The 24,037-nt window shown below is 37.6% G+C and overlaps 1 protein-coding gene across 2 annotated transcripts in view; it reads right to left on the bottom strand.

The window, feature by feature from the left end:
* The window catches only part of LOC113656446 (E3 ubiquitin-protein ligase RNF123), a 133,910-nt gene that overhangs the window by 84,691 nt on the left and 25,182 nt on the right, over nt 1-24,037 (bottom strand). For both annotated transcript variants that reach the window (XM_027167724.2, XM_047809055.1), the window contains exons 25-34: nt 22,697-22,780; nt 22,421-22,528; nt 21,268-21,445; nt 20,948-21,022; nt 17,653-17,740; nt 16,751-16,838; nt 14,698-14,782; nt 5,225-5,364; nt 2,595-2,783; nt 1,490-1,565 (exon numbers count right to left, since the gene is read on the bottom strand). In XM_027167724.2, coding sequence (XP_027023525.2) covers nt 1,490-1,565; nt 2,595-2,783; nt 5,225-5,364; nt 14,698-14,782; nt 16,751-16,838; nt 17,653-17,740; nt 20,948-21,022; nt 21,268-21,445; nt 22,421-22,528; nt 22,697-22,780 — 1,111 coding nt within the window. The remainder of the gene's footprint in view (nt 1-1,489; nt 1,566-2,594; nt 2,784-5,224; nt 5,365-14,697; nt 14,783-16,750; nt 16,839-17,652; nt 17,741-20,947; nt 21,023-21,267; nt 21,446-22,420; nt 22,529-22,696; nt 22,781-24,037) is intronic.

Raw genomic sequence — 24,037 nt, 5'->3', positions numbered from 1 at the left:
AACTTTTTTACTGTTCATACTTTATAGTGTTTCCCTTAAGCATGTTAGCATTCTGTGTCCCAGGAACAGGGCTGAAAATGTCCCATCCAAACTCATCTAAGTTCCCAGCTGCTAAAAAGCTGTTATATATACAGCTCACCTTGCCGAAGACGTCCTCGGGCACTGGTGCTCACGGTGCTTAGCACTAAAAGGGTGACCCTGGCTTCATGCATTATGAATATTGTCATTCTATTGTGTCATGTCTGATAAATTGGCACTCGGAGCTGTGGAGAAGTTCAATATCCTCTGGCAGAATTGAGTTATGGTTTAACGCCAAGACTGTCTTCTTATCTGATGACTTTCAAATAAGCAGGATTTAAATTAAGGTGATGGATAAAATAAGAGATAAGTCAGACAGGTCAAGTGGTAGCTTTAAGCCAAGAATGATATTCATGGAATAATTGGGGTGTAAGGATGCATAGCAATACAAAAATGTTGGCAGTGTTCACCCTGGGACTGTGAGGATCAGCATTTTACTAATAATTTGTCTAATGTAACTGTATCACCTGAACATCAGACATCCCATTAAGGGAAACCATCAGTGTTTAACCTGTTCAACCCTATATATAGTACAGCTTGAAAACTACAAGGTGTATTTGAATAATTCTAGTACGTAGAATAAGTATATAAATTACCAGGTCAGAGTAAGAGAGGATGGAGCACAGCAAAATAATAATAATAATAATAATAATAATAATAATAATAATAATAATAATAATAATAATAATAATAATAATAATAATAATTGGTGGTTAATAAAAAAGTTAATAAACTTAGTTTAGTTTTGTATATGTTTAGCCAGCTGCTGATTTGCAGTAATGTGTGTGTGTGTGTGTGTGTACAACTTTGATGATTTTTATTGTCCTCCTTTGTTATAACAGCCTATTGTTACCCTATACAAAGACATTCTAGACAGTTGGATGCTTACAATCTTGTGGCAACAGTTTATGGAAGATCCACATACAGTAATACTATGATGGTCAGGTGTATACAGAAATGGACACTGCTATTTTTTTCCGCTGAGCTTAATTATACCGATCATGTAGTGGACCTGAGAGCGCCAGATCATGCTATTTTAAATCTAAATTGCGTCATTCGATCTGAGCCGAATAACGAGTGTTTTGTGTATTTGCACAAAATAAATAAATAAGCCAAAACTCAACAAACTGATTACATTAGCATTGCAACCTGGATTACTGGAAAATTACTGAAAAATAACTGCGTTATATTAATGTTTGATTAAAAAAAATGTTTTTTTTAATTATAGTATTGGAGTTTGTCTCTCCAGCTGTTCATAAATAATGAATAAAAGATTTTATTTAAATGTAACCCTACGTACAAGTGTTAAATAGAATTAGTGATAAATCCTACACATGACCTTAGATAAAAGGTCAGATATGATTATGGTGGTGTTATACATGAAGAGCAATTCTAAATATGTGAGTGATACCTGGCAGGCGAAGGTTGACTACGCGGTCGAAGAGGTTTCTTTCAGCCGTCACTCTATTCAGCACCTGGTTCAGGAGCTGGAGGACAGATATACAAAGGCCTGTCATTAGTCAAACAGCACATGTACTAAAGTACTCTGAGCTATTTGTGCTTTCCACTCTCATTGAGGTGCAAGTGTGAAAAGCTTTCAAAATAGTGAATGGAGACAGCCATGAATTTCAATTTCAAGTAGAAAAAAAAGGAAGGAAGAAAAACAATGATGCAAGGAAAAAAGAAAAGAAAAGAAAAGAAAAGAAAAGAAAGAGAAAGAGAGAACGAGAAAAAAGAACAACCTCGCCTCTGAAAGTTTCAGTAAGGAATAAAAATCACACTCCACACGTAAACACACCTACAAAGACAGAATGTGTCTGTAGGACTTACCTTACACTTGAATTAACACAAACAGGAAAACACAGAAACACACACACACATCACACACACACATCACACATACGTGTTTCACAAAAAATAAAGTGATAAAAGAATGTGCAAAACAAACAAGCACACTAGAGGAATCCCATGAGCAGATTATTTACAAAGTGTTGTGCTGCACATAGTGCATGTTTACCTACTAAAGCCACAAATATTATCTGAGAAACATGAAAACAATTAAAATACTAGAAGAAGAAGAAGAAGAAGAAGAAGAAGAAGAAGAAGAAGAAGAAGAAGAAGAAGAAGAAGAAGAAGAAGAAGAAGAAGAAGAAGAAGAAGAAGAAGAAGAAGAAGAAGAAGAAGAAGAAGAAGAAGAAGAAGAAGAAGAAGAAGAAGAAGAAGAAGAAGAAGAAGAAGAACAGTGCCATGAGTGCCTGTGGAACAGAGAGGGTTAAGAGCCTTGTTCAAGGTCCAACCAGTGGCAGCTTGGTGGTGCTGGGGCTTGAACCCCCAACCTTCTGATCAGTAACCCACAGGCTTAACTACTGAGTCCCCACTGCCACATCATAAAGTTGTGTCATATAATACATTGTGAAATTTATTTGAAAAATAAGCATTAAAACAGTTTCCACTGCTCTGTTACTCTATATAAAAAGCCTCTTTATCCATCAAGCCAATTATTTGACTTTACTCACCTGAGCTAAGCGACGGAGTAGAAGCTCGGCTGAGGGTCGGCTCCAATCCAAGAAGATCTCGGGTACCAGGGTGACGGTCATTTCCAGCACACGTAGCAGACTGACAGACAGGTCAAAGCACGTGGCACACACTTTCAGCTGCCTAGTGTCCACAAAGTTACGTTCCGGGCGCTCTGCTGCCTGCTGGATCTGTCACAAAATGATTTATTAATATTCTATTTGTTTCCATGATGTACCACTGCCATCCTGCTTATGAAGATTTACAAGCTTTTTATGAGGATCTACAAATCCTGGGAAGTTGAACATTGGTGTCTGTACAATGGGGTGGGGGGCGGAGGAGGATGCGGAGATCAATCTATCAGTCCTGTTTATATTTTACCAGTACCAAAAGATTAACAACCCGGGAGGAGTAAAAACCCTTCGAGATCTGTCAGTCCTGGAAGCTCTGAATCCTGGAAGGTCTACCAATCCAGTGAGCTCTAAAAATTCCAAGGAAGTTCTACCAATCCTGGGAGATCTTGTGGCTCCACCAAACTACCAATCCAAGCAGCTCTACCAAACTTCCTATCCTGGGAGCTTTGACAACCATGGGAGTTCTATACAACTGCAATAACCATTTAAAGATCATCTATGCCCTTTTTTTTAGCATCGTGGTGTGTCGTCGTTGTTATAGGTTCCAAAATTGACCGGCTTCATTGTTTCACACAAATCACTAATCGATTAAATAAATTCATCTGACTCCAAGAAAAATTAAACTGCTGCCATGAAAAACAAGCCTAACTATATCTGCAAAAAAATGGACAAACCATATTGATCATTTCTCCCAATATAATTTATGTTATTATCTATGATATTTTGCATCTCATTTTATTTCACGTTTTTATACGTTAAATTTTTTTTGTTTTTTTTTAAATACAGTGATAGAAAATTAACCACTACCTTATGGTACTCCATATAATTATTTATACTTTTTTTTTTGCTCATACTGTATGATTTAGCTTGTTATTCAGGTCAACGAAAAAAAAATAAAAAATCCAGTTCAGCATCTGATAAGCCTAACAATGTGAGCCTCCCAGAAATATCGGGAATCTCAGTAGTCCATTAATCCTACTATACATTATTAACAAAGGGTTTAGTCTGAATAATACCTTTAAGACCAAATTCTACCTAAAATATCTGCTAAGCTCCAAAATAACAAAGCTATCTTACTACAGAACTTGTAAAGACAACATCAGTCCACTGAACCACATGGCTGCACCAGCTCCCTATTTTTTCCACTCTAGGTATGAGGTAGCTGCTAAACAAGTGTATACCTCTGAAGATTGCTGCCTTTTAAATTAGGGATCATCAGAGATAAAAGTCACCCTGCAAGAGCTAACCGAGAACTCCGACCATCAAAGCCCAATCAGTAAATGCAGACCCGATGCTCCTGTCTGCCACAAACACTGCTGTGTTAAGAGATGCTTCTGGCTGAGCAGAGTGCTTTTCCAGCTCCCCTGCTGGAGCTTAATTTGCTGCCAAACAGACCAGGGAGTCTTGCTCTTTCCCACAATTTCCTAAGAGAGTAGAAAGTGTCCCTTTGCTAATAATAACACTGTAGGAAAGACAGGAAGCCTGTGTTCACTTCCGAAATCAGTCTTTATTGGCGTCTATCTTGAAATCAAATTAAAAAGGAGAAAGGATGGAATGTGGAAAATAACAAGCTCTAAGAAGACACCGAAGCGGAGGTCATGTATGCAAAGGCATCGGTGTAAAATGATTGCTTGCATAATTAAAGAACTAGGTTGTGTTTATTCAAAATATTAAAAAATATTCAAAACAGTGAGGGCAACCATGTTTTTGGGTTTGTTTTATCTCAGAAAGTGAAAATATAGGTTAATTTCTTCAATATTTTTCATAAAATTACAAAAATTCCTGTTTCTAAAGAAATGTAGTCTTACATAAGCTTGAATTTGCTTGAAATTGGTTGTTTGTTGCAGATTGTTTTCTTTCTTTATTTATTTTTTATTTCCTGCATTGATATCTAAAAAGAAGTCAAATTATCTGCCATCAGTTTAACAGCCATTTCAAATCATAATTTCTTCTAGAAGAAATGTCTAGAAGATAGACTTAATAATCTCATATATTTTCCTGGGTTCTCATTGAGATATTTGAAACAAATTAAACCTCACTCTCTATTTATTTATTTTACTTAATAAGATGTAAACAAAGTGCTGCCTATGATTCAGATGTATTAGAACAAATGAAAGCAGGTAGCATAAATCCACACATTACCGATTTCACTTAAAAAAAAAAAAAAAAAAGCAGTCACCACGTTCTAAAAAAATCTACTTAGTCATTTGTATGCAAATCGTATTGCTTAAAATGGAAAAGACTAATCCACTACACCAAATGGTGACAGTAATGACAATACTATTGAACATTCTATCTATGAATAATTTAAATGTTTCAAGCAGTTCAAGTCTGGAGACAGCTGTAATATTTCATTAAACTCTACTGTGACAGGACCTTTTACTCAATAGGTTTGCTTGCATGCACATTAGCAGCTGCCAGCTTTAAAGTGCACCAACAAGGAAGTAATGCAGCTGTTGAGTATTTGAGCTCAATCCAGAGGACCGACGCTCTCTTACCTCTTGGATCATGCCAATGAACTCCGAGAAGGCCCAGTTGAGTTGGTTGAGGACACTGTTGAGGAAGCTAGCAGCCATTTCTTTATCCTGATTCAGGAGTTCTGCCATATGTCTTTGGAGCAGGAGTGACGGACAAGGCTCTGCAACCAATCAGAGATAATCATGTTGTTTGCTCAAAACACTCGTTGGCTCTTAAAACCCCAATAAACAAAACCAAAATACAGGACCCAGAAATGGTTTCATAGCTTTGAGCATGGTCTTTTTGAGCATAGATTCTCTAAAGATCTAGAAAGGTTTATATCAACATTATAACACTCAAACAAATTGCAAAAAGTATTCTATTAATTCAAACCAAAATTATCCCATTTCTAAAATTAGGGATGACATAGGGATCCACATTAGTTAGGCAATGCTAATTACATAAATTCCTTACCTTTCGATTCACTATTTGGTCTATAATTTATGTGATTAAGCTTCAGGGAAAAAAAAATCTGCATATGTCTGTAGACACCTGACCATCGTAGCTACAGTATATGTGGATCTTCCATAAACTGTTTGTACAAGGGTGTAAGCACCCAACTGTCCATAATGTCTTTGATTACTGTAACAATAGGCTGTTAAAACAGCAAAGTGAGGACAATAAAAATGCAACAGCTGTGCAAATCAACAGCTGGCTATACTAAATTAACTACAAAAAAATCCTACTACTGGTTGCCATAGTAATAATATTTATCACTGGATCGCACAACTAGCATACCAAATATCTGAACCATATCATAGGTTATGCAAATCTGAATCACTTTCTACTTTTCGCAGACTTGTTGCATCATTGATTTGGACACGCGTACATCAAGTAGCTAACTAGATTTCGGCAGCTCTCATTCATCTCCAGTCACATTGTAGCTGCGAGCCGCTGCATGTGTGAACGTAGCATCAGGGTTGAATCATCTGAATTGGACAGTCACAACGGGGTTGTGCAATCCATCCTCAGACCGCAGTAGGTGATAATCTACATATACAGATCCTGTATAGAAATTCAGGCACATTAGCCAGTGTTATTCTTGCCATTTCAGACAAAAGAGCAACACAGAGCATTATGGGTAATTCGACACTACCATGGTAAAGAACTTGACCTGACATGCTAAAAAGCCAGTTAGAGAAACATAAAGACCGCAGCAAACGCTCTAAACGAAGCTCTGAATGAAGCTAATCAGCCGACGAGGTCCGTTAACACAACAGAAATAACCTTTGTGTGTAATTAGACTTAGCGAGTCCCTCCATGCTGTGCAATCCCCACAAAGGGCAAAAGAAAGAACACCACAGCAAGCGAGAGATTAAAAGAGCAAGACACAGAGATGAGGAAGTGAGGACAAGGCATATCACCAATTTGGAGATGGAGGGTTTAATAAAAATAAAGCCCAGGTTTGGCCAATTTTACGCTCCCTATGACATCTATTCTGACAATCTTTCCCCATGCAGTCGCTTTGAGAGGAAAGTTACTAACACAACAATGACACTGTAAAAGCAGGAGCCAGTTATGTGCAGAAACTGTTGAAGCATATTTGAATATATTAGATATTGATATTAGAAAGTCTGAACGGTGAATTCGAGAATATTAATCTGAGCAAATGTAAATTTTAGACATTTAAAAACCCCAAACTCTAAACGCTAACAGAGCATTTAACATTTACAGCATTTGGCAGACACCCTTATCTAGAATGACTAACAGAAGTGCTTTTTGAAGTTACTTATACGAGGTCATGGACGAAAAATACCTAAAATGTCTAAAACTATCGGAAGAAAATACAGCAAGAAGAACAAACAGATGTTTTAAAAACAGATGTTTTACAAGTGCTGTTTTAAGTATTTGAGAATTATGTACGTATGCCATCATCATCAGCGATTCAGCTGTTCTGATATCTAAAACGAAGTTCATTCCACTACCTGGGTGCTAGAAGAGAGAAAAATCTTAATGCTTGTCTTTCTTGTATCCTGAGAGATGGAGGGTTTAGTTCAGCTGTGGCAGAGGATCTGAGGGATCCTTCCTATTGTTCTCTGATTGGTATCTTGTAGTTTCTCATTTATAAACCACTTTGAATTAAAAGAGTCTGCAAACTGAATGAATGTGAATGAAATGTAAATGCAAATCTGTAAAACATTCGAAAAGTATAATTCAGGCACTTTCTTGAAAAGGTCGGTTGAACTCTGATGCAAAATGAATCAGTTCAAAAGAATGAATCACTGTTGGTAAGTGAGACTTATATAGAAATTTAGTGGTTGAAGATAACTTAAAAAAAAAAAAAACGTCTACTTTTATATAAACCATTAAGCACCACTGTGGCATGTGAAATGACAAAGAAATTCAATGCTGAACATGGGCACAAAACAGGTACAAATAATTTTTTTTGGCCTCTGGGAAAAAGAGTTAATATGACAATACTTACATATTGTATGTGCTTAAATTACATATTGTATGTGCTTATGGGATTAAATTCTTGGTTGTGGTCTGAGACTTTCTACCAGGTCTATGTAAGAGAATGGTTCAACTGGTGTAAGCAAGATACTGGATCACCTGATGTACTATATGTAGGAGACCGAATCACTAAGTGTATGCAGGAGACAGGATCACCAGGTCTTTGTAAGGGATTTTATCACCAGGTCTATGTAAGAGACTGGATCAGACTGGATCACCAGGTCTATGTAGGAGACTGAATCACCAGGTCTATGTAAGAGACTGGATCAGACTGGATCACCAGGTCTATGTAGGAGACTGAATCACCAGGTCTATGTAAGAGACTGGATCAGACTGGATCACCAGGTCTATGTAGGAGACTGAATCACCACGTCTATGTAAGAGACTGGATCACCAGGTCTATGTAAGAGAATGGATCACCAGGTCTATGCATGAGACTGGATCAGACTGGATCACCAGGTCTATGTAAGAGACTGGATCACCAGGTCTATGTAAGAGAATGGATCACCAGGTCTATGCAAGAGACTGGATCAGACTGGATCACCAGGTCTATGTAAGAGACTGGATCAGACTGGATCACCAGGTCTTTGCAAAGACTGGATCAGATTGGATTATAAGGTCCATGTAAGAGACTGTATCACCAGGTTTATGTAAAAGTCTGACACTGTCAACATCCCACTGATCTACACTTCCCCCTGACTAACCTTATAGATCTACAACATAGATTTCATTAACAACACAAAGGCATATCTGCAGTCTTTAATAGAGTCAAACAAACACGTACTGCCTCCACGGCATCTTCACATCTCAGAGGATGTAATCAGATAAAAACGTTCTCCTTTTCCCCTCCTGGGCTTCGGCGCTGATGACATGAAAAGCATGGGTAATTCCTAATTACAAAGCATTAAGTGCACGGAAATAAAGAGAATGTTTATTCCGACAAGAGCTCCGGGAGAGCTGTAGACGTTTAGCAAAACTCATTTGTTTGCGGTTTAGTAGAACCTGCTGTTCCAAAGTCGATTTCCCAACGTTCTTCATTAGATTAGACAATACAGGCCTGAGTAGATTGGCTTTGTCTGCATTACACCACTGATCTCAGTGCACCAGAGCTCGAAGAGCAGCTAATACAATCGAATGCAAATCCACAATAGAAGGATTATTAACAAGGCAAACAATGATGTGCTTGTGTCAGCAAACAGCACACGGACGTCTGAGCATGTGAGATGTTTTGAAAGTGGGAAATGAAGCAGACTATCCAAAAAGTTCAAGGAGAACAGATAGTAGGATGGAAGCTTAAAAGCCTAAGGAAAGGTTTACAATTACATGCATCTAAAAAGCTATATGCAAAACTTTGAAGACTGATTTACAGACTAAGATGTAATCAGTAGCTACTTATAGAACAATACAGCATGGCTCAGGGTAAAGAAAGTTTAACCATAACCTTTTGTCTCTGTTTCCCATTACATAACACAATAAAAGTAGGAGGAGTTTCACTGGAAGTTACATGTGCCATGCTTAGTTTAATAAAAGTTTTTTTTTCTAAATGACTCAAATTAGACATATTTCATTCAAATAAAAGTTTGGAGGTATATTAGCCAGTCTTCCTGAAAGAAAGAGCTATTAATCATGATACAGTCAGTGCCAGTGCAGATGACGATGCCAATACCTAAATCTGATTTTACACCTGAGAGAAAGTTCAGCAGTAAATTAGTCAGAACATTAATATTCTCTATGGTTCAGTCCCAAATAGTGTTTTATCATAAATGTAGTGCACTATGTAGGGACAAAGTAAGAAATTTTAAAACACGTAAAATTCAAATATCGGATTAAAAAATAAATAAATAAATAAAAACATAATGTAAGTAAATATAAAAAAGAAACTTAAAAAAATGCATGTGGGTTAAAAATTACAAATAAATAAATTAAATTGATTAATTATACTTAATTATTTATCCATTTTAATTATATATTATTAATTAACATTATAAGTGTTATAATTTTTTTTATTTATAGACTCATGTAAAAAAAAAAAGAAGGTAAAATAAAAAAATAGCATGTGACTGAATAGTAAAAATATAAAATGACAATGTGGTTCAATTACAAACAAACAATCAAATAAATCAACAAGTAAATAAATAAATGAAAAATAAGTAGGAGTTCTTATAAAAAAAATAAACTGTAAGAAAACATTAATATAGGTAAATAAACTTCATACAGTATGTTATGAATGTTTGGTAAACAGATTTAAAAAAATACAGATTGATTAATCAAATGAACTATTTTCCTCTGCACAGACTGGCTTGCACATTTACCCAAACAAGAACAATCACCAAATTCAGCATGTGCACCAGCTTCCACTGCAAAATGAGCTGTTTTACATCTTAAAAGTGGGTTCACGGTTAATTAACCGATCCGAGCCACGCTGTTAAGTAGAAGAGAGCTAATAGTTTCACTGAGGAGCAGAAAGAAGAAAAAATGGAAATGGGGGGAAAAAAATGTGAATGGAACTTACTTCGGAAACTAGCAATTGACAAATCTCCTGAAAGTCATGCAAATGAGAGTGAGAAAATTGGACGTTATTAGCACAAACACAAGGCCAGTGAATCAATGGGAGTGAAGCATGCAAAATTAAAACCCAAGTAACATGAGAAGCTGAGAAGTTGTACTGGTATTGCATAATAATGTCAGTGTGGAAGACGCTCATTTACAGAATCAAGCCCTGAAGGAAAAAACATCACAATGGCACTCCTGTGCACCTTGTAGTATTTTTCAAAAAACAACATGCTCAATCATTTATTCATCCTAACTCAGGGATGTGGATTTGTGGAAAAAAAAAAAAACACATCCTGGGTACACGGATCCATCATTGGGCAGACATCCATCTCAGACAAACACATTTCCACCTCAGGATCTTCAGAGTATTGAATCCGAGACACAATCTGAACGAAATGCACACAGACCCTCGGAGCTTGTAATTTTTCGCTTCACTATTTTTCTTTTTCTTTTAACCCCAATGTGTCGAATCACAAGTAACAAAATCTTTGTTAATTCATTCTGATATACAGTATATGTTAGAACTTTGTCAGATGTCATACCATGCCTTCTTCCGTTCAGATCTGGACACCATGAAGAATTCAATTGTGTCCCAATTACTGTAACTCTTAATGGATAAAAATACAATGTGTGGTTCTATAATAAATCAACCAAAATTGCTGCTAATCTGCTGTGGTTATTAGCGGAGTTACCACAGAGGTAACAGGACCTCCTCTCCACCCTGCTGTTGATTATTCTGCTCGAACAGCATGACTCCCAAATGTTTTATGTTTTTACTTACATCATAATGTATTGCTTAATTTTTATTGCAACAATTCTGTCTATTGTGCCAATGAGCCACCTGACAAATCAAAACGGAAGAGCATGAACGTGTTCCTTCTTTCATTACTCGGAGTAAATTAAAAAATAAAATCATGCAGAAAGTAAACAAAGCCTGTTCACCTGAAAGCATAAAAAAAATTATTTCAACACTTAGATGACACTCTTGCTCAGTCACACAAATCTAGAACATGTCCTTCACACACACACACACACACACACACACACACACACACACACACACACACACACACACACACACACACACACAAACACACAGGCTATTTTCTGTGCCACTGACTCAGGGCATCCTCACTGAAGGAACCAGCTGAGGTCCAAACCAACTAGCGGTTTTGTGAAATGTCACAAGAGGTCATACATATTCTTAGAACACAGAATGCTTAAAGAAGCAGCATTCGAGTTTTTATATATGCAGTGTTGAATTCCTCGAACCGTAAGCCTGGTCTTGTATCGTCTGCGTGAGGAGGTCGTACTCCAGTTCAAACTGCACACTACTACATTTCGTTTACAGCGAGAAAGCAATTCGACTCTGAATCTATATAATTCGACTCTGAATCTACATACAGTACAGACCAAAAGTTTGGACACACCTTCCAAAAGTTTGGACACACCACCTTTTCAACAGGACAATGACCCCAAACACACCTCCAGGCTGTGTAAGGGCTATTTGACCATGAAGGAGAGTGATGGGGTGCTGCACCAGATGACCCGGCCTCCACAGTCACCGGACCTGAACCCGATCGAGACGGTTTGGGGTGAGCTGGACCGCAGAGTGAAGGCAAAAGGGCCAACAAGTGCTAAGCATCTCTGGGAACTCCTTCAAGACTGTTGGAAGACCATTTCAGGTGACGACCTCTTGAAGCTCATCAATACAATGTGCAAAGCAGTAATCAAAGCAAAAGGTGGCGACTTTGAAGAACCTAGAATATGACATATTATCAGTTGTTTCACACCTTTTTGTTATGTACGTATATAATTCCACACGTGTTAATTCATAGTTTTGATGCCTTCAGTGTAAATCTACAATTTTCATAGTCATGAAAATAAGGAAAACTCTTTGAATGAGAAGGTGTGTCCAAACTTTTGGTCTGTACTGTATATAAAAACTGCAGGACTTCAATCAAAACATGAAATGCATTTTATTTTTATTTTTATTTTATCTGCCAAAGGACAGAGCTGTAGTGCTCTGGACGTGATATCTATTTATATATATTGATAGAATTCTCTCATCGTTTTTGACTGCCAGCGTCTTCTCCCATCACCACATTTCTGACCAATTAATGAAAAAGTTTTAAGAGTATGTTTTCGGTTGAGCGGGTAACTTTTCTATTGTTGCTTTTCGTTTCATTTCATTACATTGCAGTTTGTAACCTAATACCAAACAATTGACCTAACTGCAGAAAGTGTATTTTAAATTGGAGTATTTTTCTGATCTGAGATTAAATAAAAGAAGCTAAATTGACTCTCAAGAAACAAACTGATCCAAACAAGGAGAGAGCTGCAGTGCTAGAATGCTATTAGTGTTGGATATTTGCACAGAAATATCAACGTGCTAGAAGCATTGACATGAGCCTTCAGACTATGTTTTCTTTCTCTTTTAAGGTCACTTAATTACATGCAATCCAAATCGAATCATAAAACAAAACCAAAAGGAGATTTGGACTTTGGATAAATGGTCTAATAAGTGTTGCCTTAGATGTCTAATCTTGGGGTGTAGGCAGTTTGGCAAGAGATCTATTAAACGGTGCATCCAAATGAATGCTGTTGCGGCTCCCTTAATAAATATATGACTGTTGCGGTATAATCCTTTGTTGTTTGGATCATTTCAGGTTGCAGCTTGTATGGAACTGAATAATATATCATTAAATTATCACTATCAATCAACCTGATATAGCAGCGATAACCTCTTAATAAATATTTAAAAAGGAAAACAGATTTTGAATAACAACCAAAAACACTTTTCTCCAACTCCTTCTCATGTGTTGATTTTCTCCACGTCCTTCTCCACCTCCTTCTCCTCCTTCTCTCTGTCAGTAACTCATAATGTTTAAACCTCTAACTACCATTTGTATGCATTTTTGTCCCCCTATTTTTTTTTCTTTTCAATTCTAAAAATATTTATAGAAATAATGGATAAATTCAAATTCAACGATGTTACCAGGCATCTGAAAAATGTCTAATATTTATGACCCATAAATTTTCAGGATTATTTAAGGGGAAATAGAGAGGAAAAGAGAGGAAAATTTCAATTCGTGTCCAAGAATCGAGAAAGAATCAGGCTGGAATCGAGTCATGATGAGGTTGATCGCTAACTGCAGTGGTCCAAAAGTCAGCAAAATGTTTAAAAATCGTTAAAATACAGCATACAAACCTCTTCAAATGGGATACGGTGAATTCTCATTCGAGATTTTTTTAAACCACCTTCAAAGCACATCTGCAGACTACAGATTATGACGGATGACAGCTGTTAATAGACTGCTGTACTGCCATTGTGATGAAAGTGTCAATGCTGATGAGAAAGATTTAGTGTTTTGTTTATGCATGGTAAATAATATGCCATTTTGCATGAGGGGTTGACATGAGGGGTTGACATATTTTGCATAAAACACACACCCACACACACGTATGTGTGTGTGCGTGATGTGTGCGATATTGTTTTTTTTATTAATTATTTATTCAACCACAACCCGATCAAAGAAAAACAACTTAATGAAAAGAAAACTTAATTATAAGCTATAATTGACCAGCTTCGTTGTTTATTTTTAGTATATTTTCATCATCGTTTTCATCGTTGCCACCTATTTGGAAGCCATCACTTTGTATAAAATGATCACAGAAGCTAAGAAGCCCAAACCTGTTGAAGGCACACTCCATTAAGACATGGTTTGATAAAGATGGATTGTAAGATCTCCAGTGTCTTGCATAAAGCCCTGACTGGGATGCAACGCCACTGAACACCTTTGGGATAAATTGGAACAACGAATGCACCCCAGACATCCTGACATGACATACGTGACTGACCTTACTAATGCTCAACAAGCAGGTATGGATTTGATGGTCAGGTGATGCTGACAGATGTCCACAAACTTTTGGTCCTATAGTGTGTACTGCAAAAGTCTTAATTGAGTTCTTATATTCAGTTGATTTACAAAGTGTCTGGGGGCAGTGGAGGCTAAAGTGGTTAAGGCTCTGGGTTGCTGATCGGAAGGCACTGCTAAGCTGCAACTGTTGGGCAATTAAGAAAGACCTAGCGCTGCCAAGCTGCCACTGTTAGGCAATTGAGCAAGGATGAATGCTGCCAAGCTGCAAATGTTGGACAATTAAGCAAGGCCCAGCACTGCTAAACTGCCACTGTTGAACAACTGAGCAAGGCCGTTAACCCTTACTGTTCCAGGTGTGCTGTATCATAGCTGCCCCTACGTGACCCCAACCTCCTCATTTAGGATATGCGAAGATAGGTATTGCTCTCGGCTGTAATGTGTATGTGATGTGGTGGTAATGCAGGCTTCAATGCCCCGATTACAATTTCAAAAACATGGGAAAAGAGTAATCGCGGGATCGAAGAGAGAGCTGGAAAAGTAAAATGGATTTACACCATGTAACTCACTTTGCAGGCTGGGTAGGTTGGCATCCTCAGGTTTGGTTTTGAGCAGGTGAGGCAGCCGTGTGTACCTGTAGCCAAACCCACAACCCTGTAAATGAAGAGAATTACAAGCAAACATAAAAATCAGGAGCTACATTACCTTTAAATCCCTAAACCAAGGGTGTCCAAGCTTATCCGAAACGGGCCGGTGCGGGTGCAGGTTTTATTCCAACCAACTGAGTCTATTGAAAACCAGGATCAACTGTTTAAATAAGTGGAATCAGGTGTGGCTCCTCATTGAATGGAATTAAATCCTTCACCCACACCAGGCCTATTATCACTCGTATATAATGTACATTATATACATATATTTATATGTGTTATAGCATATATAAAGTGTTTCAAGATTCAAGATTTCATTTTCATTTAAACAAACACAGCTTGCGGTGAAATGAAAACCCGGCCTACTCATACATAGAATCTAAGTTAAAAATATGAATAGAAATATAATGTTCAGTATGTTACAGGTTATATACTGTTCGCTCACCAGCCTTTTTAGCTGCTGAGCTCATGATTAATGAGAGGACACAAAGCCTTAGTGGTTAGTGAGTTTGTCACACACCTCTGAGGTTGGAAGTTTGCATGTTTTCCCCGTGCTTCGGGCAATTCCTGGTAAATTCCAATACTTATTTTTCTTCTGTTTTTCCATTAAGGTTTGACTGACACGTTGAGATTGTAAAAAGTTCTGACGTGATTTATCTTGGGTTCATTTTTTATTATAAAAAACTGATGAAACAGGTAAACACGTGTAGAGCTTTTATTTACATTGTTTATATAAAGCATGATGCCGAATTACAGTAATCATTAACTGCATTATCACTCACTCCTCATCTCATTTTCTACCGCTTATCCGAACTACTCGGGTAACATGGAGCCTGTGCCTATCTCAGGCGTCATCGGGCATCGAGGCAGGATACACCCTGGACGGAGTGCCAACCCATCGCAGGGCACACACACACTCTCATTCCCTCACACACTCACACACTACGGACAATTTTCCAGAGATGCCAATCAACCTACCATGCATGTCTTTGGACAGGGGGAGGAAACCAGAGTACCCGGAGGAAACCCCCGAGGCACAGGGAGAACATGCAAACTCCACAAACACAAGGCGGACGCGGGAATCGACCCCCCAACCCTGGAGGTGTGAGGTGAACGTGCTAACCAATAAGCCACCGTGCCCCCCACTGCATTATCAATTCTATAATAAAAATAACATTATTATTATTATTATTATTATTATTATTATTATTATGTAAATCCACTATAATGATGAGCCTGTAAATTTTTTTCAGGCCGGTAAAGTTAAAGCTTAAACAACTGCATTTTTGTTGCAACGATTTCTTCCCATTATAAAAATTGTGCTGGGTTGTTTTGAGGGCCGAGGACGACGAGGATTCAACAAAATAATTGTATCCGACTGCATCACCTCCTTCCATGTGGCATAATGGGTTTAGAATTAGAGCGAGGACAAAAGAAAGAGGGATAAGATAAGAGGGACGAGCAGAGATGTCAGGATTGATAAGAAGGGAGAATGTGTAGAGAGAGATTAAAAGAAAGAGGTGAGACATATGGTGGGAGAGATGAGGAAGAGTGGAGTTTGGATGCAGATGGCAGGATGTGAATGAAAGGATAAGAAGAGAGGGATGGGTGGGGATATGAAGGATAATGGATAAGAAATGAAAAATGAGAGATGAGGGGAAAACAAATAGTTAGGTGGTATGAGAAGAGAGTGAAGAAGAGAGAAAGGAATGGAAAAGAGGGATTAGGAAGGTGGAAGGAGTTATGGGAAAAAGAAAGGAAGTGAAGAGGGGATGGGGTGATGAAGAAAGATGAGAGTGATAAAAAATGAATGAGGAAGGAGAAATAAAACAGGGATGAGAAAAAGAGATAAAAAAAATATGGATGAATAAATTTAGGATTAGATTAGGAATGAAGAACGATGAAAAAGAAGGGGAAGAAAGTATCTTAAGGATGAGGAAAAAGGGACAGGAAAGGAAAAATAAAGGGATCTTACCCTCCACAATCGGACAAGGATCCAGTTAGTCTGAGCCCACGGACGCTGTTCATACGGCGCCAAGAGGTTTCTCATCATAGCCACCCGCCTAAACAAAGGTCAAAGGTCATTAAGGTTTAAACAAACGCAGGCAGATTAAACAAAAGTAGATTTTTTTCCTTTCTTTTTCCTGATCATATAGTTGGATCTGGTCCGTTTTTTCCTTCACATTCCTGTTCCTAAAACAAATACTCTTTTATTTTTTATTTTATTTGGACAGGATTCTCATATTGAATCCTGTCCAAATAAAATGTTGCTATTTAATTCTGCCTTCAATTTGTGAAATCTTGACAACACCCTATTCTGTCCTGCGTATTACCCATAATTCTCCGCACCACCCAGCCTGCAAAAAATGGTGTACAATCAAAGGAGCAGCTAATTGACGATTAATGATTTCTCGATTCAGGTTTAGTTGATGTACAGTAATCACAGAATATTCTTTCTTTGCTCCCGAACAATATTTTATTTGTTCCGTTTTGCCTAACAGACTTTACGGTTAGTGAGAGTTGCACGTAGCTGGTAAACGTCAACATGACATCAAAGCCCGTCTTTACCTTAAAAACGTTTACCTTACAGGTTCCTATATAGCCATCCAAACACGGCCTTCTAAGAAAACAGTCTCATTAAACAGCAAGACATCGAGGAATTATAGCCTTCGATTTTAGACACAACAAGAATCCCTGCATGTCCCAATCCTAGCCATTTCGCTAAATGCCAGATTCTCTTCTCATGTTGCATTAATTTGAAATCCTCAGCAGGATTATGGAGAAAGCACCTAGCACCGTGTTGGTGAAGCTTTGCTTTAACAGGTTCAGCAGGAAAGCTGTGTGTGCCCCAGATGGGATTATGGGTAATGTACTCACTGCTCCTCAGGGATTCTCTCCACAGCTCTGAGTGAATGTGGGTAGCACACGTAGCTGGCCAGAGCCTGCATCAGTGAATCTTTAATATCTGCAGAGAAAAAGAAAGAAATCTCGTCAGATTAGCAGAAACATGCATTTCCACCTATAGGATAAAATGTTCACTCCAACATTCAGAGGTTTGAGCAGAAGCAACTCTGTAAGTTGAAATTTTCTGAACCCTTTTTTTGAGGAGAATTTCTAATTGTGATCAAGGCGTTATGTTTCTAGCAGCATGATCATATCAAAATAATTAACTTTGATCCTAAAGGTCTGGACTGATTAACGGCCGAGCGTGTTGCACTGGTGTAAAAATGAACTTTACTGAACAAATAAGGAAGCACAGGAAATGAAATCAATAACATCAAAAAGAGGCATGTCATAAGATACATTGCATCCAGAGAGCCAAGTATAAAAGCTCACGGTATCTAATTCCACATCTATTAACATTCGTATCTGATCATGCACGACCGCATTGAGCCAAATAGCTTCAGAGATCAATTTTCTCCCACACGCTGATAGCAGCCAAGCTCGCTGATGCTTGTTTATTGCACGAGAAAATGAGAAAAATGGCTCTGCTACTGCAATACAGATATTCTTCAAAACTGGACAAATAGCCACGTGTACCAACAAACGGTTGGTTAAAAGATATTTTTAGATAAATTTGCAAGAATTTAAAGAAACAAGTAAGTAAGTACTATAAGCTTGTAGACACCTGAAACCCTCACATCCATACGTGGTTCTTACCCAAACTTTTACTTCACTGGAACTGAGAAGCCCAAACCTGTTCCAGCATGACAATGCTCCTGTGAACAAAGCACGCTACATGAAGACATGGTTTGATATTATGTGGAACTCCTTGTCCTGCACAGAGCCCCGACTCTAACTTAACCCCACTGAACACATTTGGGATGAACTAGAAAACCCATTGAACCCCAAACATCTTCACCAAACACCAGCGTCTGATCTTACTAATGATGGAAAAATCCTCACAGCCATAGTCCAGGGTTCAGCAAATTTCTGGACAATAAGGTCAATAAGGAAATAAATAAGTAAATTTTAAAAAAAAAGGGAAAGAAATAAACAAATGGAAAAGTAAATTCATTAAAGTAAATGAGAAATGTAACTAATGTAAGCAAAGAAAGTAAGCAGGTAATTAAAATAAGTAAGAAAAATAAGCAAAGTAAGCAAGTAATATTAATACATAAAGCAAGGAAACTAATTAAATTAAGTAATGAAAGTAACTGAAAGATGCCCTGCCACGCGTATTTCATTACTTTTGTGGTAATGTCTGAGGTTTACCATGGACTCTGTAACTTTTTTTGTGGTAAAAATGCCTTGGTGACCTTGTTTCAAGCCATTCTAGTGTGGTATAGAAAGCCTGCAGGAAAACGCGGCTCGATTTGCGCCAGTTCTCATTAATATTCAATGAGCTATGCTGCTTGGCTCCAAATGGCTAACCGCTAGGATATGAGAGCATGACTATTTATTCACCCAGCGCAATAAGTAGCCTAGGATAGAGGAACTTTGTTTACAATCACCTGGAATTGCGGCAGAATGGCTTGCTACATCCGTCAGAGTAATGTAGCATCATTTCTACGTCACTCTGAGCAGCTTTTCTAACTCACCTGATTTCTCCGCTTATTTCTTTTAAGTGGCTAGAACTGACAGGGGAGGTAGCAGCTCATTTTCACATTCCCGACACAACACAAACACATATGGACCTAACACATATCAAAAAATACAAGTAAAAACGGTTTTGTGTGGAAGGACACCTTTAAGTAACCAGGGATGGTAAGTCGATAAGTATGTAAATGGTGTAAAGTAATAAAGCAATATAAAAAACTAATTAAGAAAGTAAGCATGTGAAGCAAGTAAGTAAATAAAGTAAGCAAGGAAAGTAAGGTACTATGTACATGAAGTAATTAGGAAATCTATGTAAAGTAGCCAATAAAAATAATAATAAAAAAAAAACCCACTACTACTACTAAGAAATATCAATTTATTAGACATCAGCCAAACGTTTAAACTAACATAATAGCTAAACTAGCTAAAGCAGCTAGCTGCTAGTTTGTCACAGCTTGACAGAAGTCGAATTTCAATACTTGATGTAACGATTTACTTTTTCGGTAATAAATAGACTTTAAAAACATATCCACAAAGACTATGTTTAATAAATTATAACTACATGGCCACTAGTCACTGCTAGTAAACCAGTAGATATTTTTAATAAGCAAACATAACTACACAAAGTACTACATCTCCTATGATTTGTACCTGAATACAAAGATATTGCATAGACAGAGGTAAGTTTTCGGTAAATCTCTTTAAAATGGTAGATTATTAAATGATTAGAACCAGTTGGAAATTATATACACATATATTAAATACTTCACCTTTAACGCAATGTAAAAACCATGATGCTCGATGTAATCTGTCTTAACAGTGTAACAGATTATCTGCCTGAATTTAGGTCTCAAATTTACGTTCACGCTAGCGTTTAACTGAATTAACTCTGAGTTGATGTGATTGGCTACAGAAGAGCAAATGACCTTCACAGAATTAGAGAAAATCGTGCAAAAACTCTCACTTTGCCCGAAAGCAGAACTTATATATGAAGAATTCATCTGTGTGACAAATAGGCCACAAAGAGCACAGACTATATTAGATTTTTAAAAATTCCCATTAAAATAGCTGCCTAACAGATTACCAGAACATTTTTGGCTCAGGTTCTTTTTGTACCCTTCACTGCAGGTAATGAAAATAGATAGGACATTAGGAGAGATAGATAGGGGGAATGAAAGGAAAAAGAAAGAGGGAGGGAGGGAGAAAAAGAAATGAGGGAGGCGAAAGCAAAAACGAGAGTGAGCGAGGGATGAAAATGGGGTGAAGGTGATAAGAGCATGATGAGAGATGATAGGAGAAAAGGACGAGAGGAAAGAACAAGAGAAAGAGAAAGACCTTGAGAAAGAGGTTGTACATTAACTAAGTACAAGAGGAAGCTTATGGGTGAATGCAGACAGGACTCTAATTCAATATTTGCCATATAAATCATAATGGGTCTGCTTTTATTCCACTCGCGTGTAGGCTACGATGATGTAATAAACTGAATCCTAACTGAGAACTTTCACAAGGCAACACACACACACACACACACACACACACACACCTACAGTACTTATAGTAAGAGCAGCTCTGTTTTAAAAATATTTATCTTTAAGCCACAACACTGAGCTAATATCTACTGCCATGACTTTACCTGTGCCCACGATGCGCAGGTCTGCAAAGTGCTTCGCAAGGATGGCGGCAAGCTGGGTGAGTGTGTCCTCATACCCTGTATGACAAACACATACTTCTTAAATATAAGTAAAGACAAAAGATCTTGCAAAACAGAAAGATACTTGATGCCTCTTATTACAATCAATTACACATAAATGCCAAGGATGAGAATACTAAACAATTACTGTGTATGTTAAATTGTACTGAATTATCATTCACTGTCTAGCAGGTTACAAGGAATTTATTACTTTATCCAGGACCGTAGTCAAGTCCTCACTGAGCTGTTCAGTGTCTTTATACCTGGGAGCTCCTCCATGCTGTTGAAAGGGCTGAAGTAGTTCTTAAGGGCACTGTAGCTATTCATGGCCACGTTGAGGTAAAACTCAGGGGTGAAAGCAAACAAAGAGCCCGTGTTGTCGGCATGCTCGATGGTGCGGATGCACACACGCAAAAGCCAGTAGACATCCAGCATCTTCTCCTACAACATACAAATATTAGGAAAAATCACAGCTTTTTAAGTTAAGTTCAATGAAACACCACCTTTACAACATATTAATTAAAATGTATTAATTAAGCCCCATTTAATACACAGACCAAATCTAAAATGGCTTCCACTTTACTGTATATGTTCATTATATAAGGTATAATGAATAACAATAAGAATAAAAAAGTAATAATGGCTGTACATATGGAAGTACATTATTTTGTATTCTATTAATCTTTATATCATTCTTATAATAACCTTTTGTTCTATGTTTATGTTCTGTAAAGCTGCTTTGAGACAATGTCAATTGTAAAAAGCGCTATACAAAAGACCAAGAGGATGGCTTCAGGACCCTGTTATGAATCGTTAACTTTATAATCTTTATTGAGTTTCATTAACAACTTAACCAAGATTTTCAACAACTTTTGTTTAAAAGAAAGTGGTTCTTAAGCATTATAATTTGTCTTCTAATATGTAAATATTAAAAAAAAAATCAGCATTATTAGCACAATGTAACATTTCATAAACACAAACAAATCAGATCACAAAATACTAAAATACTAAATTACCACTTCTAGTTTTTTCGCTACTCACAAAAACTACAAAGTCTGTGTACATATGCTTTACTTCCTCTCTTCCATACGTTACAGAAAAATGTCTGTTCAGATGTATTGTCTTTTACAGCACACAAAACCTCCTGGTGTCTGTGCAGTATAACCACTGACAAGCTAGGTATATTTCTCTGCAGTTTCCTTTTCTTTATTGGACTATTAAAGTGTCAACCACAGCAAATAAAGTTTTACAGAACATCAGAAAAATTAGCCTACAGGTCAGAAAGAGGAGACAGACCCTGAAGTCATGATGGAGCAAAAGGATCAGTTACTGAAAAAAATTGGTCCTTGGAATTAAATTTAGAAAATGTTCTCTCTCTCTCTTTCTTTCTCTCTCACATGGAGTATGGTGCTGTACCTTGGAGTAAATGGTGGCGTTGATCCAGGCCAACCTGCGGCTCAGGTGGTTGAGCTTCTCAGCAAACACCTTCTGGCTCTTTTGAAGCTCTTCCAGAATGTCTGCTCTCTGCACACAAAATAATACCACGTCCCTTACACCAATAAAATATAGTAAGTAAATTATCTACAATATTTTCTTCTGAAAACTACGGCCTTTCCTACACTAAAATATGTTTCTCTTCGTGTATTGTACATGGATAGATTACATCTTGCTGTAGCTGCAATAATGTCTTACTCTAGCTGGACATCGTGCTATCTTCTCTTCCGTGTCTTTCAGCGCAACGGCGTACTCGTGGACATCATCCGATACAACCACCATCTGTAGAAGAGATGTGCAAAAACAGTCATAATTCCCAGCTCTAAACGTTCCTTAACTTAACCTTGGTGCAACTTTGTCAAGTCATCATTAGCATGCCATCAGCAGAACGCAAGCCATATAAACAAGTGGCGGTTCTCCAGCTGAAGTAATGTGGCAGGATGAAAAGTTCGAAGGTCACAGAAAGCAGATGGAAAGAAATAGCAACACTAAATTCAGCAGATATTTACTATGTGCTCAGAAAGGTAATAAAAAAAGATGCATGGCTGTGCTGCAAACAGTCTAGTCATCAGTAGAAAGACTGTGGTACTGATTTAAACATTAAATATGTTTAATATCTACTTTCAGTTTAGCTTTTTCAGCTGTAAAAAAAAGTAGTGTTTAAGAATGAATGTCTAAAAATGCTGTCTATTGGACCGCAGTTGGAAATCAGGAAGGAATCCAATCGTGTCTGAATCCAGTGCTACCAAATAATGCTGTTTGATGATATTCTGGTGCTGATTTTTAAAGGCAGTGCATGGAGTGCCAGTGTATGGAACCTTGCCTTATATATCCCATAATCCTTTGCTTCATCAGTCTCTTATGAATGACCAATATTACTGCTGAAAGAACTCTGACTACAAATTTCAGCACCATGGACAGCCCCACCGTCAAGAAGCACAAAATACACCTATGACATTTGAAAGATGCCATTTTCCAAAGTGCTTTATAGTTTTATCTCATTTTATACAACAGAGGTTTAAGGGCCTTGCTCAGAGGCCTAGTGGTTGCAGCTTAATAGACCTGGGAGTCAAACTCACAACCTTCTGATTAGTTCTAAACCTTCAGCGGTCCAACACCTTAACCACTAGGCTACCATTTCCCAAAAATACTGCCTAAGCGTCAAACTCAAAAAACAAAGAGATCACGTGTGAATGATCTGGATTATCTCATTTTAAGCACACTTACTAATATCTCATCTATTTATGTTTGGAAATTTATATCTCAACTGTGCCGCCCCCCAACCTCTATCCAAATCCGTGTACCGATCGGTCAAATATCGTACTGAACTTTCTTGCACTGTTTGCACAAGTTCACACGTGTTGTAGTGTTCATGCACTTGATGTAATAGTGTATAGGTCTATATAGTGTACTTAGTTCTGTGTTGCGTCTTGTAGTTCTGTGTTTTATGTAGCATCATGTTCCTGGAGATTTTACTGTGTACTGTATATAGCTAAAAAGACAAAGAACTAAAGCTTGTTGACTCGGAAAATACGATCC

Source organism: Tachysurus fulvidraco, chromosome 2, assembly GCF_022655615.1.
Source record: "Tachysurus fulvidraco isolate hzauxx_2018 chromosome 2, HZAU_PFXX_2.0, whole genome shotgun sequence".
In the NCBI taxonomy this organism is placed as follows: Eukaryota; Metazoa; Chordata; class Actinopteri; order Siluriformes; family Bagridae; genus Tachysurus; species Tachysurus fulvidraco.
Note: the sequence above shows the minus strand (reverse complement) of the source record. Positions and strands in the feature narration are given on the sequence as shown.